Below are 24900 nucleotides of genomic sequence, written 5' to 3' on the forward strand. Positions count from 1 at the left end.
AAGAACAAGCTTAAAACAAGCATCCAAGCCATCAATAAAGCATTGCATGCTCCCCTCAGCAGTCGTAGTGGGGGTTTTGCAACAGCTTCGCTGGACATCCGCTTTCGCAGGGCTTGGATGGCAAGTCAACCTATTTTGCACAGCTTTTGGCCAACGTTTTTAGGCTAATGTGCATGGGACAGTTGCAGCGGTATTTCTGAAGCTCTGTCTTGTGCTGTGAAGCTCAAGAAAATGAGAACTCTGCCTCTCTCTTGTATGGCTTTGTAACGCCCAATGTTCTACAGGGGCCTCAGTATGCAGCCTACTTGACTTTTGTGGTCATGTACACTGTGGCTTTTTGGCATAGGCTATATATGCATAATTGTCAAGCCTGCCATAGGGGCTTATCATCGTTTACTGGCCAGTTGTAACATCTTGCATACATTTCAGGACAACTGTTTGTACTTTAGCACTATAAGAAACAAAGTAACTGAAATAATCAACAATGCAAAGTAAGCAATATGGACCAATTGTACAAATTATGCATTAATTAATCTGTCAGCAACATGGTCTCTTTTTGAGTGCAGTATAGCAGATTTAACTTCTGGCTGTGCTCTCCACAAGTTGCTGAATTTAAATCTTTTCCTACCATGCCTTTAGAGATTGATCAATTTGATCAACGCTTTTCCGATGCGTTGTTAAACATTTCTGTTGAAATTCTTCTACAAGGGTTGTTTGGTAAGTGTGGTAAAAAGCAAATAAAGATACCATGTTTGCAGAAAACATTATTTTATTTTTCAACATAGTTCCTTTCCAGCTCCACACACTTCTTCCAGCGGTGCTCCAATTTTTTTATCCCCTCAGAAAAAAGGGATGGCTCGAGGTCCTTGAAGTAGTGATTTACCACTGAGATAACCTCTTCATCTGAAGAAAATTTCTTTCCACCCAGCCAATTCTTCAGGTTTGGAAAGAGGAAAAAGTCGCATGGGGCCAAATCCGGAGAATAGGGTGGTCCGGAGAAATCCGGACCATCTTGCTTGCACAAAAAAGCTGATCGAACACAATAATCAAGTATGAGGAGGCTCCTGCATGTTCCCTTGCCTGACAATCATTGCTTCACATAGATGCAGTAAAGAACAAACCAGGTGCCGGCAGCAATGAGGAAGAACATGCTCCCTGTACAGTAGGATTTTACCTGTTTTCACATGTTCACATATTGAAATTGTGTATAAACATACTTCGTTATATTGAGGTTATAATTACAAGGTGTTCTATGGACAAGAAGTTATAAAAAGTTAAATACTTCATTATATCAAGAATTTCTTTATATTGAAGTTCATTATGTTGATGTTTAGCTGTACAATGCAAAAATCAGTGCTACTTTACATTGTGCCATTGAGCTGACAAAGTGCACGAAGATTTTTTTCAAGTAACTGGAGCCCTATAACATAAAACTATTCCAATCAGCCAACGTCATAAATTCAGGGCCGGATTATGAAAAATGGGGGCCCTGGGCTAATGCGCATGCAGGCCCCCTTTCTTTATACTGACCCCCCCCCCCTGTCGCCTGCTACACTCCTGGAAATATGCCATGTTTCATTCTAATTCCACCAAATTAAAAAGAATGAAGTGTGATCAACGGGATTATTATTATTGTTATTATTATAAGGAAAACAACAAAACTTGCTTGAAATGCGTGCTGTTGTAAACACCAACACATATGTTCACTTTGTGATTAATCTGCATCCTGTTTTCAGCAAAAGCTAGGCTTTAAGGAAAAGTTTAGTTCACTCAAGACGAACAAGAACATAGAAAAGACAACACAGCTCAGATGTCGATCTTTCTGAAGCTAGGCTTTGTTTGCATCACTAAGTTTAATCCCGTGAGAAGACGCATGGTTGTACCCAAAACATTCTTTATTAAAATTCAAGCATCAGGCTGCAGTAATCGTTATACACATTACTCTATAATTATGCAATAGATATATACAAACACCATAAAAATGCACTTGAATACAGTTGAAAATTACCAACTGTAATTACAAAACATTATTTGAAAATATTTTTGTTACAGGTAAGACAAGCAAGGACGACACCAAATAAACGTGGCACTATCAAAAACAACAAAAATACAGTTCTTTATACGCACGCTAAATATCACAAGAAGAACAAACAAGAAACGAACAAAGAAGATTTACATATCTTGAATTACCCTGCTCAGCGTTTCATTGGCAACGTGGAGGCTGGGAGGCGACACAACGAACTTATTGGAAGTATTCATGTATAGCGCAAACAGTCCTCTTTTAAAATGGCATCTTTCGCACCTTTGCTTTGGCGAAATCAGATATAGTCTGTTCAAAGGATAGATCACGGAGGAGGTCACTTTCAATGGACATGATAGCGAGCGAGTTCACCTTGTCGTCAAGGAGGCTCGAATGAAGGCGATTTTTTATCAGCAACAACATGGAAAACGATCGTTCGGTCTCACAGTTTGCCACGGGTATGCTTAAGTACATTCGCAAAGCAATAGAAAGGTTCGGAAATGCATCAATAAGCTTTCTTTCATGCAGCAACTTCATTATTCCCAGGGGACTCGTGTCCTGGCACACACAGTTGTGCAGAAAGTTCGCAAACTGAACGATTTCAGCAGAAAATGCTGGCTCCAAATCATTTTTGTAGGTTTTCACCAACTTCTCAGCCTGCTGTGCCAGAGAGGCCTCGCTCCCAACTTCTGTCAGCAATTTTAAGAATCCAAACCTTTCGCGGAGTTCAGTGTAGGCAGCCTTTTGCACTCGCAAAGCAGAGCCTAGACTGTCAAGTACAACGTTGTAGGTCTCCGCGATAAACTTTTTTCTACCTTGTAGCGCACTATCGCTTTTTCAGTCCAGGTGCTTACTCAGAACGATGCGTTCCTGATACGATCCTGATAACATTGATTGGTACTTAGCGTGCGTACTCTCTCTTCGAAGGTATTGAAGAGAGGTCGCAAAAAAATTAACAAAGCCTTCTAGAGAGCTCAGCAGGTCTACAGTAGTTGAAATGTCTAGGCCTGGTTTCTGAAGTGCTACGCTAGTTTTGTCAAAGCGCTCCAAGATTTCACTCCAGAAAATCGCCATGAATGCAGTCTCTAGTTTTGTCATTTTCTTGAAGAGAGAGTGCGCTTCGTTCCTAGTGTCACCGTTTTCTTCCTTGTTCTTTGATATAGCTTCAAGGTAACACAAGACTGCATTGAAATTTTTCAGAATGGCCTTACATGATTAGCGTGTCTTGACCACCTGGTCTCAGAGAGACTTTTCAAAACAAGCTGCTGGCCAGTTCCGCCTATGCTGTCCATAAGATACCTCCATCTCTTAGGTGAGACAGCAAAGAACACCTACAGTCTCTGAATTACAGTGAAAACTTTGACTGCCTCAAGGCAACTGTCAACGCTACACGCGCCAACTAAGTTCAGTGAATGACCAGCACACGGGATGTAGACTGCCAATTCGTTCAGGTGTTTGATTTGAGCTTGCAGTCCTTTGTATTTTCCGGACATATTACTCGCATTATCATAAGCTTGGCCCATACAATCATCAATTGAGATGCGATTGGTCATCAAGAGGGACATCACGGTATCGAATAGATACAAGCCGGTATGCGATTCAATTGGAACAAATCCAAAGAAGTGTTTATACACTTTCCCATTTAAATAGTATCGTAAAACAACTGACATCTGATGAACGTGAGTAAGGTCTGGAGTTGAATCAACAAGAGAAGTATTTTGTGCGTTTCACTTCGTCAATGAGACATTCCTTGACAGCCTTTGCCATATGCTCGATAAATTCATCACAAATGGTTTTTGACAGATTGGGCGTGGTGGATCGGACACCTGCAGCTCTGTGGCAGGGGCCCGGCCGAGTAGCATAGATGTTGCTGACTCAGGAACAGGACAGGGCTCGGTTAGCGTCGGTTGCTCAGAAATATGGACGACCGAGGTTGGCACCATTTTCACAGGATCCAGACAACCAAGATGAGTCAAACCTTGCTTCTTGCCAGGAAACCGTGGTGATGGAGTTGGTAAGTCTCTTCACAGAAGCACAGTCGGTACTATTGGGAGTTTGACACGGACTCTGGGTAGAGCGATCATACTGCTCCGCGGAAGCTTTGTCATCTTTGGTAGCTTCTTTTCACGCTCTTCTCTTTCTAACTTCGCCATTCCACATGAGGGTTGGACCCTCCCGCGCGTAGCCGTCCGCGGCTTAGCCGTGTCTGGGGAAAGAGAGATCCTAGGGGTTGAGCCGATGCTGGGTGTTTGGACCTTTGAGGCCCCCTGGTGGAGGCAACACACCCCTTTGGCCTCTGCTTCATATAGACGGCACCTCCAGACTGACCCACCTGGAGGAAATCGGCAGTCGCCATTCCCTGTCCCCCTCTTCAATCTTTTGCTTTCTCTCTCGCTGTTTCTTCTTTCCTGTCTCCTTATCACTTCTTCTCACTTCCATATTCTGGGCAGCAAGGGTTATTAACCTGGTGTAATTATCCAAACTTGGGTATTTTATATTAGGTTATAGCGGCGATGCATCGCTGGCATCTGCAGGTATTCTCCCAACCTTGTAGCGTCCCCTTGTTGGGCTCGGTGGTGGGTGGCCACCATCGCCGCCGAATTTCCAAACTTTGTATGGCAAGCGCTTTTCCCCCACTGCCTGATCGCTCCCTAAAGAGGGGGCGCATCGATGAACCATTCAGCTTTTTTATGCAACCTAAAGAGTCCTTTCTGAAATACTACGTTGTTCACAGTCAACACGAAACTAAGACAGTGCGAATGATGTCACCTTTTCTTGTAGCCAAATTTCTCACTGAAGCAATAGGCCCAGGTTATAAAGTAACAAAGATGGGAAGCGGTGATCTTCTTCTCGAAGTTTTCGACAAGCCACAATACGACAGACTCTCGAAACTTGTAGCGTTTGGGGACATTCCCGTCTCAGTAGGCCCACACAGGACGATGAATACAGTGCGCGGGGTCATCTCGGAAGATGACCTTCTCGAACTTAGTGAAAGTGAATTACTAGAAGGATGGCAAGAACAGAACGTTGTAGGGTGCACAGGATTAAAGTAAGATGAGATGACAAAAAAAATACCAACTAGGCATATAATCATAACTTTTGAAACGAGCATTCTTCCTGAATCAGTCGAGACCGGTTACTGCAAGCTACGTGTCAGACCATACATTCCAAACCCACGTTGATGTTTTAAGTGTCAGTGTTTTGGGCATGGGTCACAAACCTGCAGAGGGTGTGCTACTTGTGCCAAGTGTAGCTGCATCGAACACTCTTCTGACGTTTGCAGTTCAGCAACCCACTGTGCCAACTGTGAAGGAGACCACCCTGCTTATTCGCGATCCTGCCCTTCGTGGAAAAAAGAAAAACAAATAATAGAACTCAAGGTGAAACTAAATCTGACTTTCCCAGAGGCACGAAAGCGTTTCTATTCCAACAATCAGAGCAGTCCTTCCTACACCGATGTGGCGCGCCGGGGGGCAGTGCCACATCCTTCGGCGGCCGCCCATGTCACTTGGAGAGTGACGGTGGTCACGCCATCCGCCCCCCTGACTGGAACAGCCAGCGCTGTTCCGTCCCCCGCAAATGAGGGCCAGCAGACCTCCGGGCCTGTTGGACCCAGGGCCTCTGTCCGTGCAGATCGGCCCACCACTCCCGCGAAAGTGCCCACTCCACGGGCAGTATCCACCGCCTCAGACGAGGTGATGGATACGAGCACAAATCCGGCGTCTCAGACGCCTAAAGAACGGCGCAGCTCCCTCAAGCGCGCCGGGAAGGAAGAGAGATCTCGTATCATGGGGCCTGGAAAGATCTCATGAGATAATATAATCTATATTTATTAGACACACAGCACAAAACACATACATTACGGATACACAGATAATACAATGGAATGTCAGGGGTTTACTCCACAACCTAGACGACATTAAGGAACTCTTAAATAAGTACAATCCAAAGGTGCTGTGTGTCCAAGAAACGCATCTTAATCCTTCACACACAAAATTTCTCTGGCAGTATGCCATTTACCAAAAAGACCGCAACAACGCCCTTGCCTCGTCTGGTGGTGTGGCAATAATTGTAGATAAGGGTGTTGCTTGCCGGCAATTACAGCTTAAAACACCCTTAGAGGCAGTTGCAGTCCGTGCGATACTGTTTAATAAACTGGTAACAATTTCTTCGCTATACATGCCCCCGAACTACCATCTTTCAAAAACAGAATTCCAAAGCTTTATTAATGAACTGCCCGAACCTTATATTCTCGGCGGAGATTTTAATGCACACAACACCCTTTGGGGAGGTTGTCGTTGTGATGCCAGGGGACGCTTAGTAGAAAGCTTCCTCTTGACTACAGGTGCATGCTTACTAAATAATAAAGAGCCTACATTCTATAGCGTAGCAAACGAAACTGTTTCATCGGTCGATTTAAGCATTGCATCTGGTACACTCGTACCATATCTAGTGTGGAACGTGCTTAAAAATCCATATGGAAGCGACCATTTTCCAATTGTCATAAAATCAACAAAATGGGATGAATGCTCTCCATGTGTCCCCCACTGGAAAGTCGAGTCAGCCAACTGGAAACGTTATAAAGAATTCACCCGCATGACCTGGGAAGACATCTCTGCACTTCCTATTGATGACGCCGTGGCATATCTGACAGCATTTATTGTTGATGCGGCGTCGCTATGTATCCCTGAATCAAATAGATCGCCCTCCAAACGACATGTTCCCTGGTGGAATGCGGAGTGCAAGGAAGCTCTTAAAAATCAAAATAAGGCTTGGAGTCGCTTTCACAAATCTCCAACTGCCGAGAATCTGATCAATTTCAAGAAAATAAATTCACTAGGCAGAAGAACACGCCGCCGGGCCAAACGGGAAAGTTGGCAAAAATAAATCAGTAGCATCAATTCATATGCAGACGAATGGAAAGCCTGGAATAGGGTCAACAAAATAAAAGGCCGCGAAACTCCTTCTCTACCTTTAGCAAACACACAAGGAGACACTATTGAGGACCAAGCTGATTCGCTAGGGGCACATCTTCAGTACATCTCGAGTTCATCCTATTACTCAGGTACATTTCTAAGATATCAGCAACAAGCGAAACAATAGCCTCTGAATCAGAAAGGAAATAAAAATGAACCTTACAACCGACCATTTAACATGGTGGAATTTCAGGCTGCACTGAACTGTTGCAATAAATCAGCTCCTGGAGGCGATCGAATAGTTTATGAGATGATCGAATACCTACACGCCGAAACATACAAAACACTACTATCACTTTTTAATGCCATATTCTCTGCCAGTTATATTCCATCTGCCTGGAAGCAAGCAGTCGTAATTCCTATTCTCAAAGAGGGCAAGGATCCGACTTCGGCCAGCAGCTACAGAATTAGCCCTGACAAGCTGCCTATGCAAACTCTTTGAGAAAATGGTAAACAGACGCCTAGTTCATTATCTTGAAAGCAACAAAATACTAGACCCCTTGCAGTGGGGTTTTAGGGAGGGTAGACCCGCCGTGGTTGCTCAGTGGCTATGGTGTTAGGCTGCTGAGCACGAGGTCGCGGGATCGAATCCCGGCCACGGCGGCCGCATTTCGATGGGGGCGAAATGCGAAAACACCCGTGTACTTAGATTTAGGTGCACGTTAAAGAACCCCAGGTGGTCGAAATTTCCGGAGTCCCCCACTACGGCGTGCCTCATAATCAGAAAGTGGTTTTGGCACGTAAAACCCCATAATTTAATTTTTTTTTTTTTTTAGGGAGGGTAGATGTACGACAGATCACCTTGTCCGCATGGAGGCGAATATCTGAAATGCCTTCATGCACAAGCAGTTTTTATTAGGGGTATTTTTAGATATGGGGAGAAGGCATACAACACAACCTGGCGTTTTGGAATTCTTCGTGATCTGGCTGCTGTGGGTGTCAGAGGCAATCTCTTGAACCTGATTCAAAGCTACCTCTCTAATCGTACGTTCTGTGTGAGGGTTGGTAAAGTGCTATCTCGTCAATTTACGCAGGAAACAGGTGTGCCACAAGGTGGTGTGCTGAGCTGCACCCTATTCATCGTAAAAATGAATTCCCTCTGTAGGGTCATACCCCGAACAATGTTTTATTCAGTGTGTGTGAATGACGTACAGATAGGATTTAAATCATGCAATATTTCTATCTGTGAGCGACATGTACAGCTTGACCTAAACAAAATATCTAAGTGGGCTGATGAAATGAAATGGATGTAAGTTAAACCCCCAAAAAAGCATGTGCGTTCTATTCTCTAAAAAGAGAGGTATATTACCTGACCCTGTTGTCCATCTTAATGGACAGCTGCTATCAGTCAGCCACGAACATAACTTTTTAGGAATCATATTAGACTCGAAACTAACATTTGTCCCTCACCTTAGGTATCCGAGAGCGAGATGTCTGAAGACAATGAATTTACTGAAGCTCTTGTCCGGCACATCTTGGGGAAATGACAGGAGATGCCTTTTGAGCCTCCACAAAAGCCTTATACGGTCCCGCCTCGACTATGGAGCAATAGTATATAGCTCTGCTGCGCCTAGTGCTTTGAAGATGCTAGATCCCATTCACCACATGGGTATACGCCTGGCTACAGGGGCTTTTAGGACAAGTCCCGTAGAAAGCCTGTATGTGGAGTGTAATGAATGGTCATTACATCTCCAAAGGACATATTTAACTTATTCCTATGCTCTCAAGGTTAAATCAGACGTGCAGCATCCATGTCACTCATCTGTTCGTGAAGTGTCTACTGCCAGGCTATTTCGTAACCACCCAGCTATTAGAGCTCCGTTGAACCTTCGTTTGATAACACTGGCAGAAGAAACAGGTGTCTTAGTCCCAGAGAATGTCCTAATGGCACCCGCTCGCCTGCTCCCACCATGGGAATGGCAGACCATTGAATGTGACTTCTCTTTCGTAGAAATATCTAAGAGGGCGCTAGAAACAGATATACAATTCCATTTTCGTCAACTTCAGGAGAAGTACTCCTGTACAGAATACTATACAGACGCTTCCAAGTCACAGTATAGAGACGCTTCCAAGAGTTTCCTACGCAGCCCTAGGACCTCCATTTTCAGTATCCGGGGCACTAAATCCACACACAAGTATCTTTACAGCGGAAGCTTACGCTATACTATGAGCTATTTAAAACATAAGGCTCACAAAACTTGCCAGGGCTATTGTGTTTACAGAATCATTAAGTGTAGTCAGAGCCCTACTTAGTCCAAGAAAATATAAGAACTCAGTTTTTAGTGAGCTGTACAGTCTGTTGTGCTCCCTATATATGTGCAATCAAGTGATTGTCATATGCTGAGTACCTGGTCACAAAGGTATAAAAGGCAACGAAGCTGCTGACGAAAACGCTAGGTCAGTAACTTTTAGCGACGCAGATTCAAATCTCCCCATCCCTGCCACCGACCTAAAGCCTTTTCTACGCCGTAAATTGAGGAATCATTGGCAAGGCAAGTGGGATACACAAGCAATGAATAAGCTTCACATAATAAAAATAAAACTGGGGAACTGGATAAATGGGAAAATAGCAAGGTACAAGGAAGTACTTCTTTGCCGATTAAGGATAGGCCACACATACGGTACCCACTCTCATCCCTTGACTGCGGACGATCCTCCAACTTGTGTTAAGTGCGGCAGTAGTCTCACAGTCCTCCATGTTTTTATTCAGTGCTCTGCAATTGAAACAGAGAGGAAAAAGTATTTCCCTTCTGCATATCGTGAAAATATATCTCTTCACCCTGCATTCTTACTTAGCGATAAACCGATTTTTAATCTGCAAATAGTTTTAGATTTCTTAGCCGAAACCGACACCTTGAAAATCATTTGGCCAGGCAACTTTTAGCACATGACTAACAGGCCTGCATTCAAGGGCTCTCTTGTAACTCTGGTTTCATTGTTATGCTTTGTTGCATCATGTTTTTAACGAAGGCCCATTGTCATAGCCCACATCACTACCCAGTCAGCGTCATTATTTTAGCATGTATATATTCTACGCCACTTAAGCAGAAGTTTTTAGGCCCTTTTACAGCCATATCACATCTACCATGATGAATTCATTGTGCACGTCATCCATAATACATTGTCAACATTACCACTTGTCATGGCACTCTTTGGCCAAACCTGGCCCTTGCGCCATAAAACACCACACATCATCTAACTTCGCCTTTCATTTAGACGCACCACTTTGATGCTTCCGACCAAGCATTTTCGCATGAATGGATGCTAATTGTTCACCGGGCACTTCGTCAGTCCGACGCGACCGCAGGTGTCCAACGGTGGCCGTCCCGATGACTGGCGCACGCTGCCTGAATGGTCCGTGGCTGGCCGAGAGTGGTGCGTCCCCCAGGAGCTCCTCAGCGGGTGGCCTTATGCAAGCTTAACCGGCGACTCGAGGCTGAATCGCAACCCGCGATTAACTTCCTTTTATAGACGCGTGCCACGTCTGTCTGTTACTAGTGCCAAAGCAGGCGTTCACACACGCGTAGAGTTCCTTGTACAAATTCCCTCCTTCTCCGTACAAACTCACTCCTTCTCCCGTTCCGGTCTCGTCTTCCTATTGGCTTGGAGCAATCATCTGTTCTGGGAGGTTCTCGATTTTTCTTTCGCTCTGTCGACACCGAGCGTGAGAACGAAGAGGAGAGGGCGACTCCTAGTGCGGGCGAAGTTACACGCCCTCTGTCGCCTCTGAGTCATCTTTTTCTACTTCTTTCTGGAAAGTTCTGCGGCCAGTCTGACCTACTTTTTCCGTCGAGCGTGCGCAGCCACTATACTCGCAGACAACTTTTCTTGGCTATGAAGCGAAACCTACGGGGGTGGAGCTTCCGCACATGACTGTATTCGTACGCAGTGTAGTCCGGGCGCGTTCAGCACCGGTTTCGGTTTTGCCAAACTCACACAACCTCTTTACTTTAGTCAAGGCAGGTACAATTACCTCGGCGTGAATAAATTTTTACTCGCATACCAAGTTCTGAACAGCGAGCATTGCAGCCTGCGTTGGAGCTCCGAAGCAGCCATATCGCGTCGATTAGGACTTGGACGCGCAACCGACGCTGGCGTCGGTAGAGCCGGCGCAGCAGTCAGCTCGCTCACTCGTTTTTAGATGCCGATGGTTGCGATTCCCATATAGGTTCGCTTGGTTTCCGCGTAGACGCTGGACAAACTGTTTTTGTGTGCTTCAAGAGTGTTTTGTTGCTAAAGTTGGCCACCAGCCTCTCAGGGGAGTTGATTAGCGGAACAGCAAGCGACGCACACTCACCAGAAGACACGGGCGGCATTTTGCGTTTGATGAATGTGCAAAACGAGCGACAGCATTGGTTGTGCGAAAACTCGAAAGAGCAAACTAAAAATACAATAAAATACCAATAGCTGACTCGTGAATGTTACGTACCATTTCAAATTAGGTGCTGTAAAAACCGAATTTGTTTTCTATTTCCCACAAAAGAAAACGAGAGCAAAACTGCGGGCCTACTTCCAGCAGCGGTGAAAAAGGCGCGCTTAGTTTCCGTAGCCTTCGCTTCATAGCCAAGAAAAGTTGTCCGCAAGTATAGGCAGGAATGGGCCCTGGAGACGGGCCTTTCTGTCCAGCTCTCCAACTTCCTCCTTCACTCTTCCACAACCCTAGCCCGAACATTGAACATTCCATGCCCCAAGGCACGCGGACAAACTCATGTGTGACGTCTTCTTTCCTTTCCTGCCTAGACTCTGCCATCAGACTCATCATCATCTGCTATCAGACTCATCCTCCCCCGCCCAAATTACCATCACGGTAAAGAAAAGTTGACTGGGAGGCACTGTTGGGTACTGCAGCACATCCTTTCTATGAGAAGGACAGCGGCGGAACTATTTGAGAGGTGGACGGTGGTGTGATGGTGACGAGGGGCAAGCGAGATTTAGATCCTCATCCCACATTACATGTTTTAGGTGTTTCCCCCTTGCCCCACCTCTCCAGGCAGCACTGGACAGACGGACTGACAGGAAACCACGAAAACTCTTCTAAGCAAACGCACCTCGCTTCGTAAGAAAGAGGGCCCTGCCAGGGTGGCGAGGGATTCCTGTTTTTGCAGCTCGACAAGCTCTCCCCAAATGATCAGGCTAAACACATGCTGTTACATTAGGCGGGGGGTCCCGTCTGCTCGTTCTGGTTTTCTCGCTTCATACATGTCGCTCGAAGTTCCGTTGCCCATGGTTCCATATACTAAGCAGGTTAGAATAAATGGGCCCCCTTCTCCTACTGTCCGAGGTGAGGCCTCTGGCTGCAGCCCCCTTAGCCCCCCCTTAATCCAGCGCTGATAAAATTTATGTAACCACCGACGCAAGCATCGGGTGGTAACCCGCAGCATTATTTGAAAAGCGCAACGAAACGCACTCCTCGTTTATAGGAGGTGACTTTTCTTGCTTCCAAAGTGAATAGCATTGCCTACATTGAGCAGATTTCCTTATCGAATTGGCTGACAAGAGGCGAGGAGGGCGCTGAAATGGAGAGGCATTCGATGGGGCTGAGCCAGAACAGTGAAAGTAGATAACTGGCTGAAGAGGGTAGTGCCAGCTTCTGTGATTTATCTGCTTCCCCTTGCTTAGCTTGCGGAGGATGGTTGAAAATCGTGGTGGCATGCAACGGAACGTTAGAAATGCCGCCATAACGGATCCTCAGCAAAGAATAGTTGGCAAAGTGATGTTGCATGCATGCCAAAGGGGCTCGATAATGTTATAGTGCCACGGAAAAATTTTTATTATACGCAAATAAATCCATGCCCCACGGCTGCTCCCAGTAGCTAGTGCAGAACAATCGGTCGGCAGCCATCTTCAATTCCTTTCGGAATGGGGCAGCCTCTGGCTGTTCAGAAAAGAATTCAGTTTTGTTCGTCATATTAATGCGTGTTTTACGCGTACACATCACTTTGACGCTATGAGTTTTCCCAGTCTTGTGACGCATGACAGACAGGCGAAGTGGACGCAGCCTGAAAACGTTTGACCAATGGCAGAGTATTATGGTGAAAAAGGCGTCAAATGAGAAATAATTATTTTTCTTTCGTTCGGTCTAAACATGCAAAATCAGTGTGCACACATCATATCAGATAGGGTGTTTCAGTGGTTTTTGTGACGTCGCGTGAGAAACAGGCAAAGTGGAGGTGTGCCGGAAATTTTTTGACCAATCCTGGAGGGCTGATTGCAGAATTGGAATAGAAAAGTTTGGGATAGCTTTATGTTATAACGCCCCTGAGATGGTTAACCTGATTCTGCTAAGCAGTTATGTTGCTGAATCTTTATATGCAGTCAAGCTTTACTTATATACTATGCCATAAAATGTGAAATTCATGTTGAAGTTAACCTACCTGAAGTGTGACATTAATGCAGTGAAGTTACACTGCATAATGTACAGATTTAAATATTTGTCATAGCAGTCATATTAAATTGGTATTATGCTACACAGAAAATACTTGCTGCTATCTGTCCCAGTGTGTAGTGTGGTCTCTGGAGTGACTGGTCAATAGCAGAATATGAATTAGATAACTGTATTGAAGAACTCCGGAGATTACTGATGCTTAATCAATACTGCTTGTGCTGCCTGGATAGTTTTCAGCTATTGAACCGAGTTCCTTCAATATCATTTGTGTTAATCTAGCAAGCCATGTAGGGACTCCTTGAGGACAAGTGTGATTTAAGTTTCACTTCATCTTAAGAGGAGTTGTGCCTCAGAGGTCCATATTCATTAATAATAAAGCGAACTGTTCAAAATTTATCCAGAATATAGAATGGCAGAAATTTGAGCTGGTGGGTAGGGATTCATGTTAGAAAAATTTGGCGTGCAGACGTGGATACATGTGGAATACATATATTAAAAGCAGTAGCATTTCTGTTGTCCATTTTCCTTTTCTTGTGTCCGTGTCTGCGTGCCTATTTCTTACAGAATGTAGAGTTTAATCTCCTATTTTAGTATATGTCTTTAGTTTCTAAAATAGCATATATTGTTCCTTATAGAAGATCCATTGCAAATAAGCTCGAAAGTTATTTTCCTTTTGCTCTATTAAAGGAAAAATTGTTAACCTCGACTGACTAATTCGTTTCCTGTATTGAACATGACCAAAATTGCTGCATATTACAACAAAAGCCTAGATACTTGCATTCTCCTAATCCTTGTGCATGCCAAATTTGGTGAAGAGTGCATCACATTAAGTGCAAGGATTTTTGTTTGACTAGTAGCAAAAGCAGTGAAAGATTGAAAAAAAAGGGGGGGGGGGGGGGAAATGAAGTTCAGAGTTTCTACACATTCATATTACTATTCCAGATGATCAGTTTGCTTGAAATTTGCCCAGAATGTAGATTATTCTTTCCAGAAGAAGAGTAAAACTTCAAAATTCTTCTTCTGCATAGGTGATACTCTCAGAACTCCTGTAAGCTTCCAGTAGAACTTCCTCAAAGTGTTTGTGGTCCTTGTTGAGCCACAGTATGGCAATAAAAGTGGCCATATCTCCACAACAGTGCGTGAAGTAAATCTTCTCAACCAAATCTTGTTGTCGACTCTGACACGTTTCAAGTTTTGCTTTGAACACAGAAAGACAAAAGCTTTTGATCTATCAGCGTCACGTACATAAGGAGCATTTGGTTCACCTGAGCACTGGGGAAAACGAGAATGAGCTGGTGCCAGCTGAGCTGGAGCTAGTACTTGCTTGTTCCTTCCACAATTTTCCACAGTACTAGAGACACTTGTAAATTCTACAGCTTGCACATTATCTTCATCCACATCTTCAGTGCAAGTGGAACTGACGAACTCAACTCCGGCAACATCCTCCTCCTCCTTGTTACTTGAGTTAACGTGCAAGATGTTTCTTCATGCATTTTCTCCGGGAGCTTGTTCCTGCATTGCTTGTACACATTATCAAGTTTCTTCTCAGAAAACGAGGACGAAGGCAGTCCAACAAATGCTGCAGAAATACGCAAGCAGTTCATCATATCAAGCCATGCTCTACGCTGCAGGCCACTTCGCATAGAGGGTTTATAGAGCATTTTGAGTGTATCCATAATGCTTTGTACATGTTCGTTGCCATGCACAAATTCCAGCACAGAAAGGACACCCAGTGCATGCAGGTGTTGCAATTTCAAATTGAGACAGTCTCATGATTTCTATATGAATAATATTTTTAAAGCTGTAAAATTCAGGAAAAAATGAGAAAAATAGCTCATCTGTCAACACCAAACCACGTGCTGCCATGCTGGATATTTAGCACATTAGTGTATCCATGTTTGCTATGTGGTGCAGTACAGGCCACAGTTGCTAGACAAAGAGTAAAGAATTAGGCTGGAACTACAAAATTCTTGAATCTGTAACACATTCAGAGGAAAAGGCGGGAGTTCACAAACTATGCATTTGTGTACATAGTGTCTGAAAGGGTTAAATAAGACTTGGCTGTTTCCGTATTCAGCGTCAATACACTAGAAAAGAAGCCTCTTCCACAAGCATACTCATTGCAGGTCATAATGGAAACCCCATGCAGTCGGACCTTGTTTTAACGAAGTCGCATCTGACATCATATTCAAAAATGATTATAAGCATATATTTGATACACACTGATATCGGTGAGAAACATTTTAGATTTGCTTAGTATTAGCTGGTAATTTGTTATATCTCTATTTGTTAATTGAAGTTCGACTGGTATTAGAAGCAACCACATAGAAATTAAACTATTTAGTTTTCAAGCTCATTAACAACTGTAAAATGGACTGCAGCGCTCATAGGTTACTGGTGATCGATGCTAAGTGGGTGTAGTAAAGCAAAAGTTCATCTAGTGTGGGAAGGTTTCTGTGCTGTAAATGCAGAAAGCTGTTGATTTCCTCCATGTAACAACTATGCTACTTCTCTTCTTCCCTCTGTATTTTTTTTAGAGAAAAGAAGATGTCGCGTAGTGGCGCACTAAAAGTACTCGACTTTGCCACATGCAATATGGAAGGCACTGACAACTGCAACAAGTTTGTTGATATTTTGGGCCTTCGGACAATATTTCCACTGTTTATGCAGACTCCACGAAAGTACAAGAAGAAAGGAGCATCTCCTGAAGAACATGAAGGTGAAATCACAGATTATACTTTTCCGCAATAACTGTGCACCATGGTGTGAAAGCTTGCGCTAGAGCTTGCCTACTCATTAAAGGGGGATAGATAATAATCTTTTATCAGTATGCCATGGCTCACCATCTTCTCTTTAATGCTTTAAAGGGTACATTTTTCAGTCGCTGTGGCAAATCTGATTTTCTGCATTTCAGAATAAAATGCACAAATTTTTTTGTGCTAATTTGGTTTACTTAATTTCCAGCATGATAATGCTAAGTGAAGAATTGTTTAAGTTTCAGGCAATAAATAAATAGAATATCCTCAGATACATTTCCTAAATAAAATTTCACTCAGTGTGTTGCCCAAGAATGTAGGGGTTTTTTTTTTTTTTTTTTTTCGTTTTGCCAAGTACTTTGCAAAGCATTTGTGAATAAACATAGGCACAGTCCTTGCAGATGTTCTGCATTATTTGGCTGACTGCCTTTGGCTGCAGTTCCTGCACTTTTTGTAAATATTGCCTGTTTCGAGCAGGTACATGCCCACTGTGGCAAACCTCATGCAGTCTGGTACAGTCTAATTATAATAAAATGTATGAAAGTATATGAACCAGATTTACCAAATACTAATGCCACAACAAGATGCTTAGCATCACATAGTGAGTAGAAAGCTCTCCCATGCAGTTGCACCCTCATCATTTCTATTTAATTAAGAGAAAATGAGACATCCACCCAATCGTAGCAATTGCTACAAAGGAAGCCCATATGGGTTCCTCGAAAGAAAAGCCTCGCAGCTGAAGAAAAATTCACCCTGGTCCGGGACTCGAACCCTGGACCACCGCCTTTCCGGGGCAGCCGCTCTACCATCTGAGCTAATCAGGTGGCTAGCAGATGGCAGGACAAAGTCGAATTTGTCGACAACTCAAAGCAAAGGCAAGAGTTTGACGTAATGGTTCTGCAGGAACCTGCAAGGTGGAGAGAAGTAATTAACCCTTTGAGGGTCAATTTTTTTCGCCATATGCGACCACCCAGGGTCGATAAGCTTGTAAGAATTAAAAATTTTATGCGTTGTTGTACACGTAGTCCGAGGCTTTGAAAATGCGCACACGAGAATATTTCGCAAGACTCAAATGTTCCTGCTCTTACACTAATACGTTCATCCATAGCATAATCGAACTGCGTAGGTGCGCACACTCCGGAAAACTGTGTGGTTGTGTGCCTGTCAAAAAAGCAAATCGTGTGACAAACTTCCACCGATCTTCATCTTATCGCCAACCAGAGGCAATTAGTTTTCGCAAGTGTCAAAAAAAAAAAAGAGCAAGCAACAGAAACACATGCACGGCGGCATCCTTCTTATGCGCACCCCTGTGAGCACTAAACGAGTGAGAAACAAGCGGTCACCCTTTGAGCAATTGGTAACGGGATAGCCATCAGTTTTGCAAGCACAAGAAGCCGAAACCGCCCGCTCGCACGCGCCAATGCGCAAGCTGTAGTATACAGACACACGGGAGCAAACTGGCGCGAAAAAAATTCCCTGCATTCCCACATAGTGGCAGCACATGACAGCAAAGAAAAAGTTCGGAAATTGCCGTGTTTTTTAAATGTACAGACGGCGCCGTAAATATACGGCATCGACCATTTTTGGACTTGTTCGCGGCGCGGTATAGTTACGTTGTTGACCCTCAAAGGGTTAATTAATTAAGGGAAAATGAAACGTCCACCCAATCATGGCAGTTGCTACAAAGGAAACCCATACAGGTTCCTTGTACAAAAAGCCTCGCAGTTGAAGAAAAGTTCGTCCTGGTCCGAGACTCGAACCTGGGATCACCGCCTTTCTGTGGCAGCCGCTCTAGCATCTGAGCTAACCAGGCGGCTAGCTGATGGCAGGGCGAAGTCAAATTCGAGCAGCTGCCCCGGAAAGGCGGTAGTCCCGGGTTCAAGTACCGGACCAGGACGAATTTTTCTTCAACTGCGAGGCTTTTCTTTCGAGGAACCCGTATGGGCTTGCTTTATAGAATTGCTACGATCGGGTGGATGTCTCACTTTCCCTTAAAAAATTACTTTTCTCCACCTTGCAGGTTTCTGCAGAACCGTTACATAATTTCTATTTGTTCATTCACTCAGTTTCAAGCGTTTCATGAACTTTTTGAATCAGTGAGTTGCAACGCAACTTTTGTATTGCTCAGGAGAAAGTCGCCAGTATGAAGCTCATGAAATCAAAAAAATATGAGCCAGTTTGTATTTTTTTGTCTTTTAATTGTCTGGTTCCATTAAGCCATAGATGGTATTGGTGGCAGCAAAAGTGCTTACCAGCTCAGAAGTGAGGAACCAGTGGTGGGAAGAGTGAAGGGTTGAGCTGTCTGTTACTTTATTTCCACTGAGTTGCAGCTTGTTGAAGGCCTCGTCAAATTCTGTGCAGTATAACTTTATGTAGACATTGTGAATCTGCCTCCCAGTGCTCAAAAATTCTATCTCTAACCTCAAGTTCCCAAACTGTGTTGATTTTGTGTCTGCCATAGTACACAGAATGGAGCTTTAGAAGAGAGTCAAGGTTGTTAGCTTTTTGTGTGTCCTTTGTAGTGTCACTGGAGAAAAATGAAAACATTTATTTTTAAGATTTGAGAAAATTTCTGCTGCTTATGTATGCTTCAAACTGTTATTTGTTTGATTAACTGCAGCTAATATGCATCCAAGACATACTATAGCAATATCTAATTATTTTTGACCACAGAAGGGAATTGAGAAAACCCCCACAGAGAAATTTTATTAATTTCCTCTGCCAATAATTTGAAAACTCATTAACGCTCCCTTTGCTCAAACTTCCACTTATGCACTATATGTATTTGAAGCTTCTTCATGGGTGTGCATTAGGTGCACACTCACTGCAAAATGAAGCCGCAGGTGATCTGTTTTGCATAAACTGAGTGGTGTAAAAGAAAAAGAAGAAAATAGCCACTGATCTGTGTGTCAAGACCTGTGCATTGCCATTAGTGGCAAGACACAAACATTTTCCATCTGAACCTATAGGCACGCAGGTAAACTTCTGAGTAAGGCACTTGCCACTAGTTATCTGACACAGACCAGCACATAGTTTCATATAAGCTGCTGCCAGCCTAGCAAAGGAATGCTATCTTTAATTCAGTTGCTCTTTCACTGCTGTTAACAGTGGGCTATAGAGGCAGCTCGCCTGCTCATTCTTAAAAACTTCTGACTTGTGAAGAAAATATTTTGAGACTTTTGCTGCTGCACACAGTGAGTTAGCATTCTAAAGTTATGGCTTGGTATTGCATTGGTCAATTATTGCTCACCCATATGGACTTGCCACCAAACAGCACTTCTAGGGCAGAGAAATGGCTACACGGTTTGTGGAAAGTAATTAGTATATTGCTCTTTATTTTGGTTTTACTTCTTATTTATTTTTTTTCTCTCTCTCTCTCTCTCCTTTTTAAGCCCTGCCAAAAATTGTTTCTGCATTTTAATGCACTGTTCTAACAATGCATTTCCACATCTACATCATGTTTCTTCAAGGCTTAGGGTGGCTGACATGCTGTCTTAAATATAAGCATTTTCAACACATACCATCTGTAGAAGGAAAGGTTTCCCTTAGTGCACCCTGATGACACACATTGGACTGTATGTTGAAGAAAGCGAAGCATGTTATTAACAAAAAATTAAAGCAAATATTTTTATCCTTTCACAGAAAACTGAGCAAAATGTGCATTAGCAAGCTTTGAGGCCACTGGCAGTCTAAAGTGTAATAAAATTACATTTTATCTCTAAATTGTTTATATATATATATGTGTGTCTGTGTGTATATACACACTGATAGATTTTGGCAGTCACTTCATTAGTCCCCTTCAAATTCAAAGTAATGATTGGCTACTGTATTTGCGATATAAAGCAGTGGTGTGCTTGTACCTTTCTTCTTTCTCTTAATTCAACTCACCACATAATTTGATCCAATGCAGTGAACCCATCAAGGTTGAATTGATTTAAATTGATAGACTGTAGTTTGAAAACTGCCTATTCAGTGTGCATTAATTACTGTAGCAGTCTATCATGTCTGCATGATGTACAATGCCATCACAAGAAATGCTGTTATTGTTAAATTTTGTTTTTGACTCCCAGGATACTGTTTCGAAAATAAATGTTTATTCCTCCGCCATATTTACTCTAGACGCATCACATTTTAAGGAAATATTCAATCTTGTGTGTGATTAGAAGTATGCAGTTAATGTTTTTCTAAGTCAATCTGAAAAAGTTACAACTATTTTCGTGTTATAAGTTTAGGATGTAACTTGAAAAAAATGTACTGTACCAAGAGAGCTAAAATTAAGCAGATATGTTCCTGAATGTTCGAAGAGTGCAAATTTCCATTTTAATGTTTCTACCTGTATTTTAGCTGACGTTATGAAATTCTAAAGTTGCCACTTCGCAAATGTGAATTTTTATTGGTTATTTCTACAAGATTTTGAGATGTTGCAGTCTCCTAAACAACTATGTCATAGTTTTTGTGCACTCCCTGACTCTCTAGCATTCAGGAAAAAAAGAAATCAAGAGAATTGAGTGAATAGCACAAACATAGTGCTGCTCCCAAAATTTTATACTTCCAAATATAGACATATTATGCTGCAAAACCAGGTAGCCTTCTTCCGAAGCAGCATTGAAGGATCATTTTTGCAGAAAAGCAAGCTGGAAAGATGCTCTTTTGAACAAAACTGAGATGGCCTGCTAATGATAAATGCTTTTGGAATGGCGAACGACACTTAATGGGTCATTTCAGCACTTTCATGGTTCAAACTGAGCATTTCATAGGACAAAAACAGTGGGATTATATTTTTTTGTCTCGAAGACTTATGTGCCCCCTTAAAAAATAGAAAAATGGGTTTATCACTTTCAGCAGCATGTCTTCCAGCCTCTTCGTTAATTTTTTTACAGAGCACGTGTGTTCAGTGATTTCATCTATGCTTAAGAACTGCAAGACCACTCAGCGGCAACGTCTTCTAAACAAGTTTACAGAAAATGACCATGAAAAGGTGAACAGTGGCTTTCATCATGTCATTCTTTTTATGCTGTGTGAGCTTTGTTTTACTAAGTAATGCTGCTCCTTAGAAATTCACTTGCCTGAATGCAGTTAAAGCCTCTAATAAGGAAGTTGAATGGGCTGCTCAGTTGTTATAGCCACACATGACTACATATATTTTACTGCAGTTCCCGTATTTTTAAATGAACTATAGGCCAAGGTGCTGTCACTGCAGCCCATAACACTATTGGGTTCATGGCTTGGCTTAAGAGGTCACCAACTGATTTGTTTTAATGCTTGCTTTTCCAAGCATTTTTTTTATTATTCTTTCTCAACAACACTGTTCTGTATCCGTGCACTCTATAAGTAGCAACCAAAACTGTGGGCTGCATGTGAAATTTTGCCTTATTTCTTGCATGATGTCTGTACATAGCCATTTTGTTTGTGAAGCTGTAGCATTTCAATTTTAATCAAGTATACTGGTCACCAACCAGACCAATGTGTAACCTTCAACCCCTCATTTGTGTTTTATAAGCCATAAGTGCAGCAGCTGTCACCTTATGGCACCATCACTGCTGTCTGCCAGTGGTGGACGAGCCTGAGATTGTGCAGATGTAGTGGAGTAGTGAATGGCAGTTAAGTATAAGTAGTGTGGTGATCTATGGCCAACCAACTGACAACCAGTAGGCAGTGCCAAATGCATACTGCTTTGCTGTATGCTAAAAGGGAGGAACGAAAAAAAAAAAAAAAACTTGCACATGGCTTATGATGTCCTGCACCTTTAAACACATGTTGGCATGTCACACCTGCAAGTGCATGTTGTTTCATCGTCACATTTCAATGGACCTAGTAAAAGTGCTTGTAGTTTCATTTCTGCTTCTTTGTTTTCAACCTGTCCCCTATGTATTCCTCTCATCCTTAAGTAGAAGCAACACTTCCTTCTGGCAACAAGTAAAAATATACACCAAAAACCAGCGCACTCGAAGTGATGAATGTAGCTTGCTGTCTGCATGTGCAGCATGAACATTTGACCAAATTTGGTGCCACACGGAGACCTGCAATGGCATACTGTGAGCAGCGCCCATCATGTTGCATTCAGCAAAGTCTAGATAAGTGCACACTCTGCACACCGTGCATAGGAATACAAAAATTGGTTAAGGATGGATCATAATACGTACAACAAATCTTGTGTATAAACTACAAACAGAAAAAAAAGACAGAAACTATGGCAGACTTGTGCGACCATCCAGAATCATTACCCAAATTTCAGCGAACCACAGTAGTGCCCAGTGCACTGCTTGTTATACGTTTTTTAGACAATACAGATTTTTTATAGAAAGCAATGACCGTGAGATACCTTTCGTCTTCGCATACGAACTCTACGCTTGGTGGGAATACTTTGCCACCGCTTAAGTTACCTTGAAAAGACTAATTAACAAAAATTAGTTCATTAACATTTTTGTTATTAAATTGAAGGTTAGTTGTTTAGATCGAAAACTTGTAGGGCATCACAATTCATGGCATAGCCATTTTTTAGATGTCCAAAAAATCTCACGTGATTAGTGATATTCATCGAAATTGAAGGCCAAATCCAGGCATTATCGAGACTGAGCGTGTCCCACTGTGCATCATGCTGCATAATGAAGTGTGGGGCAAAATTTGAACGATACTAGCATGCTGCGGCAAGTCCTGACCTGACTGTAATACAACTGCACATGTTTGCCAGGGAAAGCGTACCGTATCAGTAGGGGCCGTGACTGGCCAAGATATTCAGTTTCAATCTTCCTCACGCTTGTCATGAGGCATTTCAGTCTGATATGATAGCAAGGCTGCCGTTTCTGCACTTTCGCGGCACGCACTTTCGATGTTGCCGTGATTTACTATTGAGATTTAATTATAAGTCTCTCGAATTAGGTGCAATTTTCAAGATCTTTAAAAAATGAAGGTGCATTAAAATGTGACTGCCTTCAAATATGCCATTTAAACAACTGCCTCTGAGGCACTAATAAAAAAGTCAGTTAAATTTTTTTTTTAATTAGTATTTTCATAGTAACTTAAGCAGTGACAGGTGTCTCACGGTGACAGCTTTATGATGAAAAAGCTATATTGTATTAAAAAAAAAAAGCACCCTGTATGTAGCTGCTTCCTATGGAACTTTGCAGCCCTCCTGTACCTTCCTTTTTACCTCTCGTCATTGCACTGAGCAGTAACTGCAGTGCTGGTGATGGCTACCTTGAACACGCAGCCACTTAAATATTAATGCTCTCAGTCAGGGTGGTGATCAGGGCGAATTGGTTATTCGTAGTGAGCTTGTTTTAACGTTAGCAGATACGGACACAAGGAGGGACACGGGACGGAAAGCACATAGTGTTTTCTGTCCACTTTCTGTCCATAAGTTCACTTATGCTCTCAAATTTCCTAGGGTGCCGACTCCACCTTTACAGCTTTAAGATTTCTGCAGCATGTTCTTCTCAATGCACACTTTATTCCTATCAAGTTCCATTTTGGTATACCTAGTACAGTGGAACCTTATTACTGAATCTCTGGCATTTCTGCCAGAGATGGCATAACTAAGCAAAAAGTAGTAGCATGCACTAAGTGACAGGACGTGTAAATTTACATTTTTTTACGTGTATTGCCATGAAAAAAAAAGTGATGCCACAGCAAATGTCACCTAACATAAGCACCATGAGGGTTCTTCCCCACCTCTTACATAGCGGTGAAAAACAATCCCAGCTCATTCACATGACCCCGCAATAGAGTACAAGCAAAACCAAGCAGCATTTCGAAACTTTGGTAGGAAGCAGAGCAGCAGAGCAGACAATGTACATTGAGCTTTCCGCATTGTGCACACGATCGGCCAGGGGGGGTAGTGACTTTCTAGCCCCTCCTGCATTACTGCGATGAATCGCTCCGTGAAGTTAACACTGCATCCGCTCGGACAGACCTACGGCGACAACAAGGCGAGACACGTTTGGCAGATCGAGTGTTGATTGATGGTTCACTGGTTGCCATCAACGACGATGGGAGCAAGAAACGCCTGGAAAGGGGTGTTCTATGCCGTTCACCCACAGACTCTGGTAACTGCCACGGTCAACCAAGACATGGCAGTTGACAATCCCCAACAATCAAGCATGACAATCCCTGTCAATGAAGCCCCCCTCCTTTCTTCATGTTCAGGGAACAAAGGTGCCGGAGTGCTTATGCACACCCTAGGTCTCAAGGCGCAGCCCTCTGCGACTTTGGACGCTCCGGTTAGAGGGAGGTGTGACCGCAGATTTCCCTGACCTAGAGATCTAGGGAGGACAAAAGGGATTTAAGTGGACTGCTGAAGTGTGTGCTAGTGTGCTCTGATGTGTGCTCACCATAAAGATGTAGCCTTCTGACCTGTAGCTCATGCAACAAGCACTCCGTGCTCCGACCAGTACGAGTACCCCTTGTTCTATGTACATAAGTTTTCAGTTCCAATGTAAATGGACCCCCTGTTCTGTTCCCCATCCTCTTGACCTCTTAATCTTCATGAAAGAAGCAACCATCTTCAAGTGAACTTGGATGGCTGCATGGGCCTGCTTAGCCTCCGTATGACACCCTGGTAGCGTAGGCCAGAGAGCGACCCTCTGTCTGATGCCAGACTCCGAGGCCACGACCACCAGCTCTTACAGCTGTCAAGCAGATAGGTAAAGATGCCTATTGCGATAGGGTTAGCGGCAATAGGTCTCACGCATGCCCTTCGGCAGCTCGGTAGCTATTGACGCGTGTACTTATCTTTATCGGGCGACCACGTTTCGCCGCCCAACA

At 43.2% G+C, this 24900-nt stretch overlaps 1 protein-coding gene across 2 annotated transcripts in view; it reads left to right on the forward strand.

Moving 5' to 3' along the window:
* LOC126547065 (beta-catenin-like protein 1) overlaps positions 1 to 24900 on the forward strand; it is a 156746-nt gene that overhangs the window by 88405 nt on the left and 43441 nt on the right. For both annotated transcript variants that reach the window (XM_055062722.1, XM_050194912.2), the window contains exons 12-13: positions 15919 to 16100; positions 21018 to 21115. In XM_055062722.1, the coding sequence (XP_054918697.1) occupies positions 15919 to 16100; positions 21018 to 21115 (280 nt within the window). The remainder of the gene's footprint in view (positions 1 to 15918; positions 16101 to 21017; positions 21116 to 24900) is intronic.

This window comes from Dermacentor andersoni, chromosome 1, assembly GCF_023375885.2.
Source record: "Dermacentor andersoni chromosome 1, qqDerAnde1_hic_scaffold, whole genome shotgun sequence".
NCBI classification, from domain to species: Eukaryota; Metazoa; Arthropoda; class Arachnida; order Ixodida; family Ixodidae; genus Dermacentor; species Dermacentor andersoni.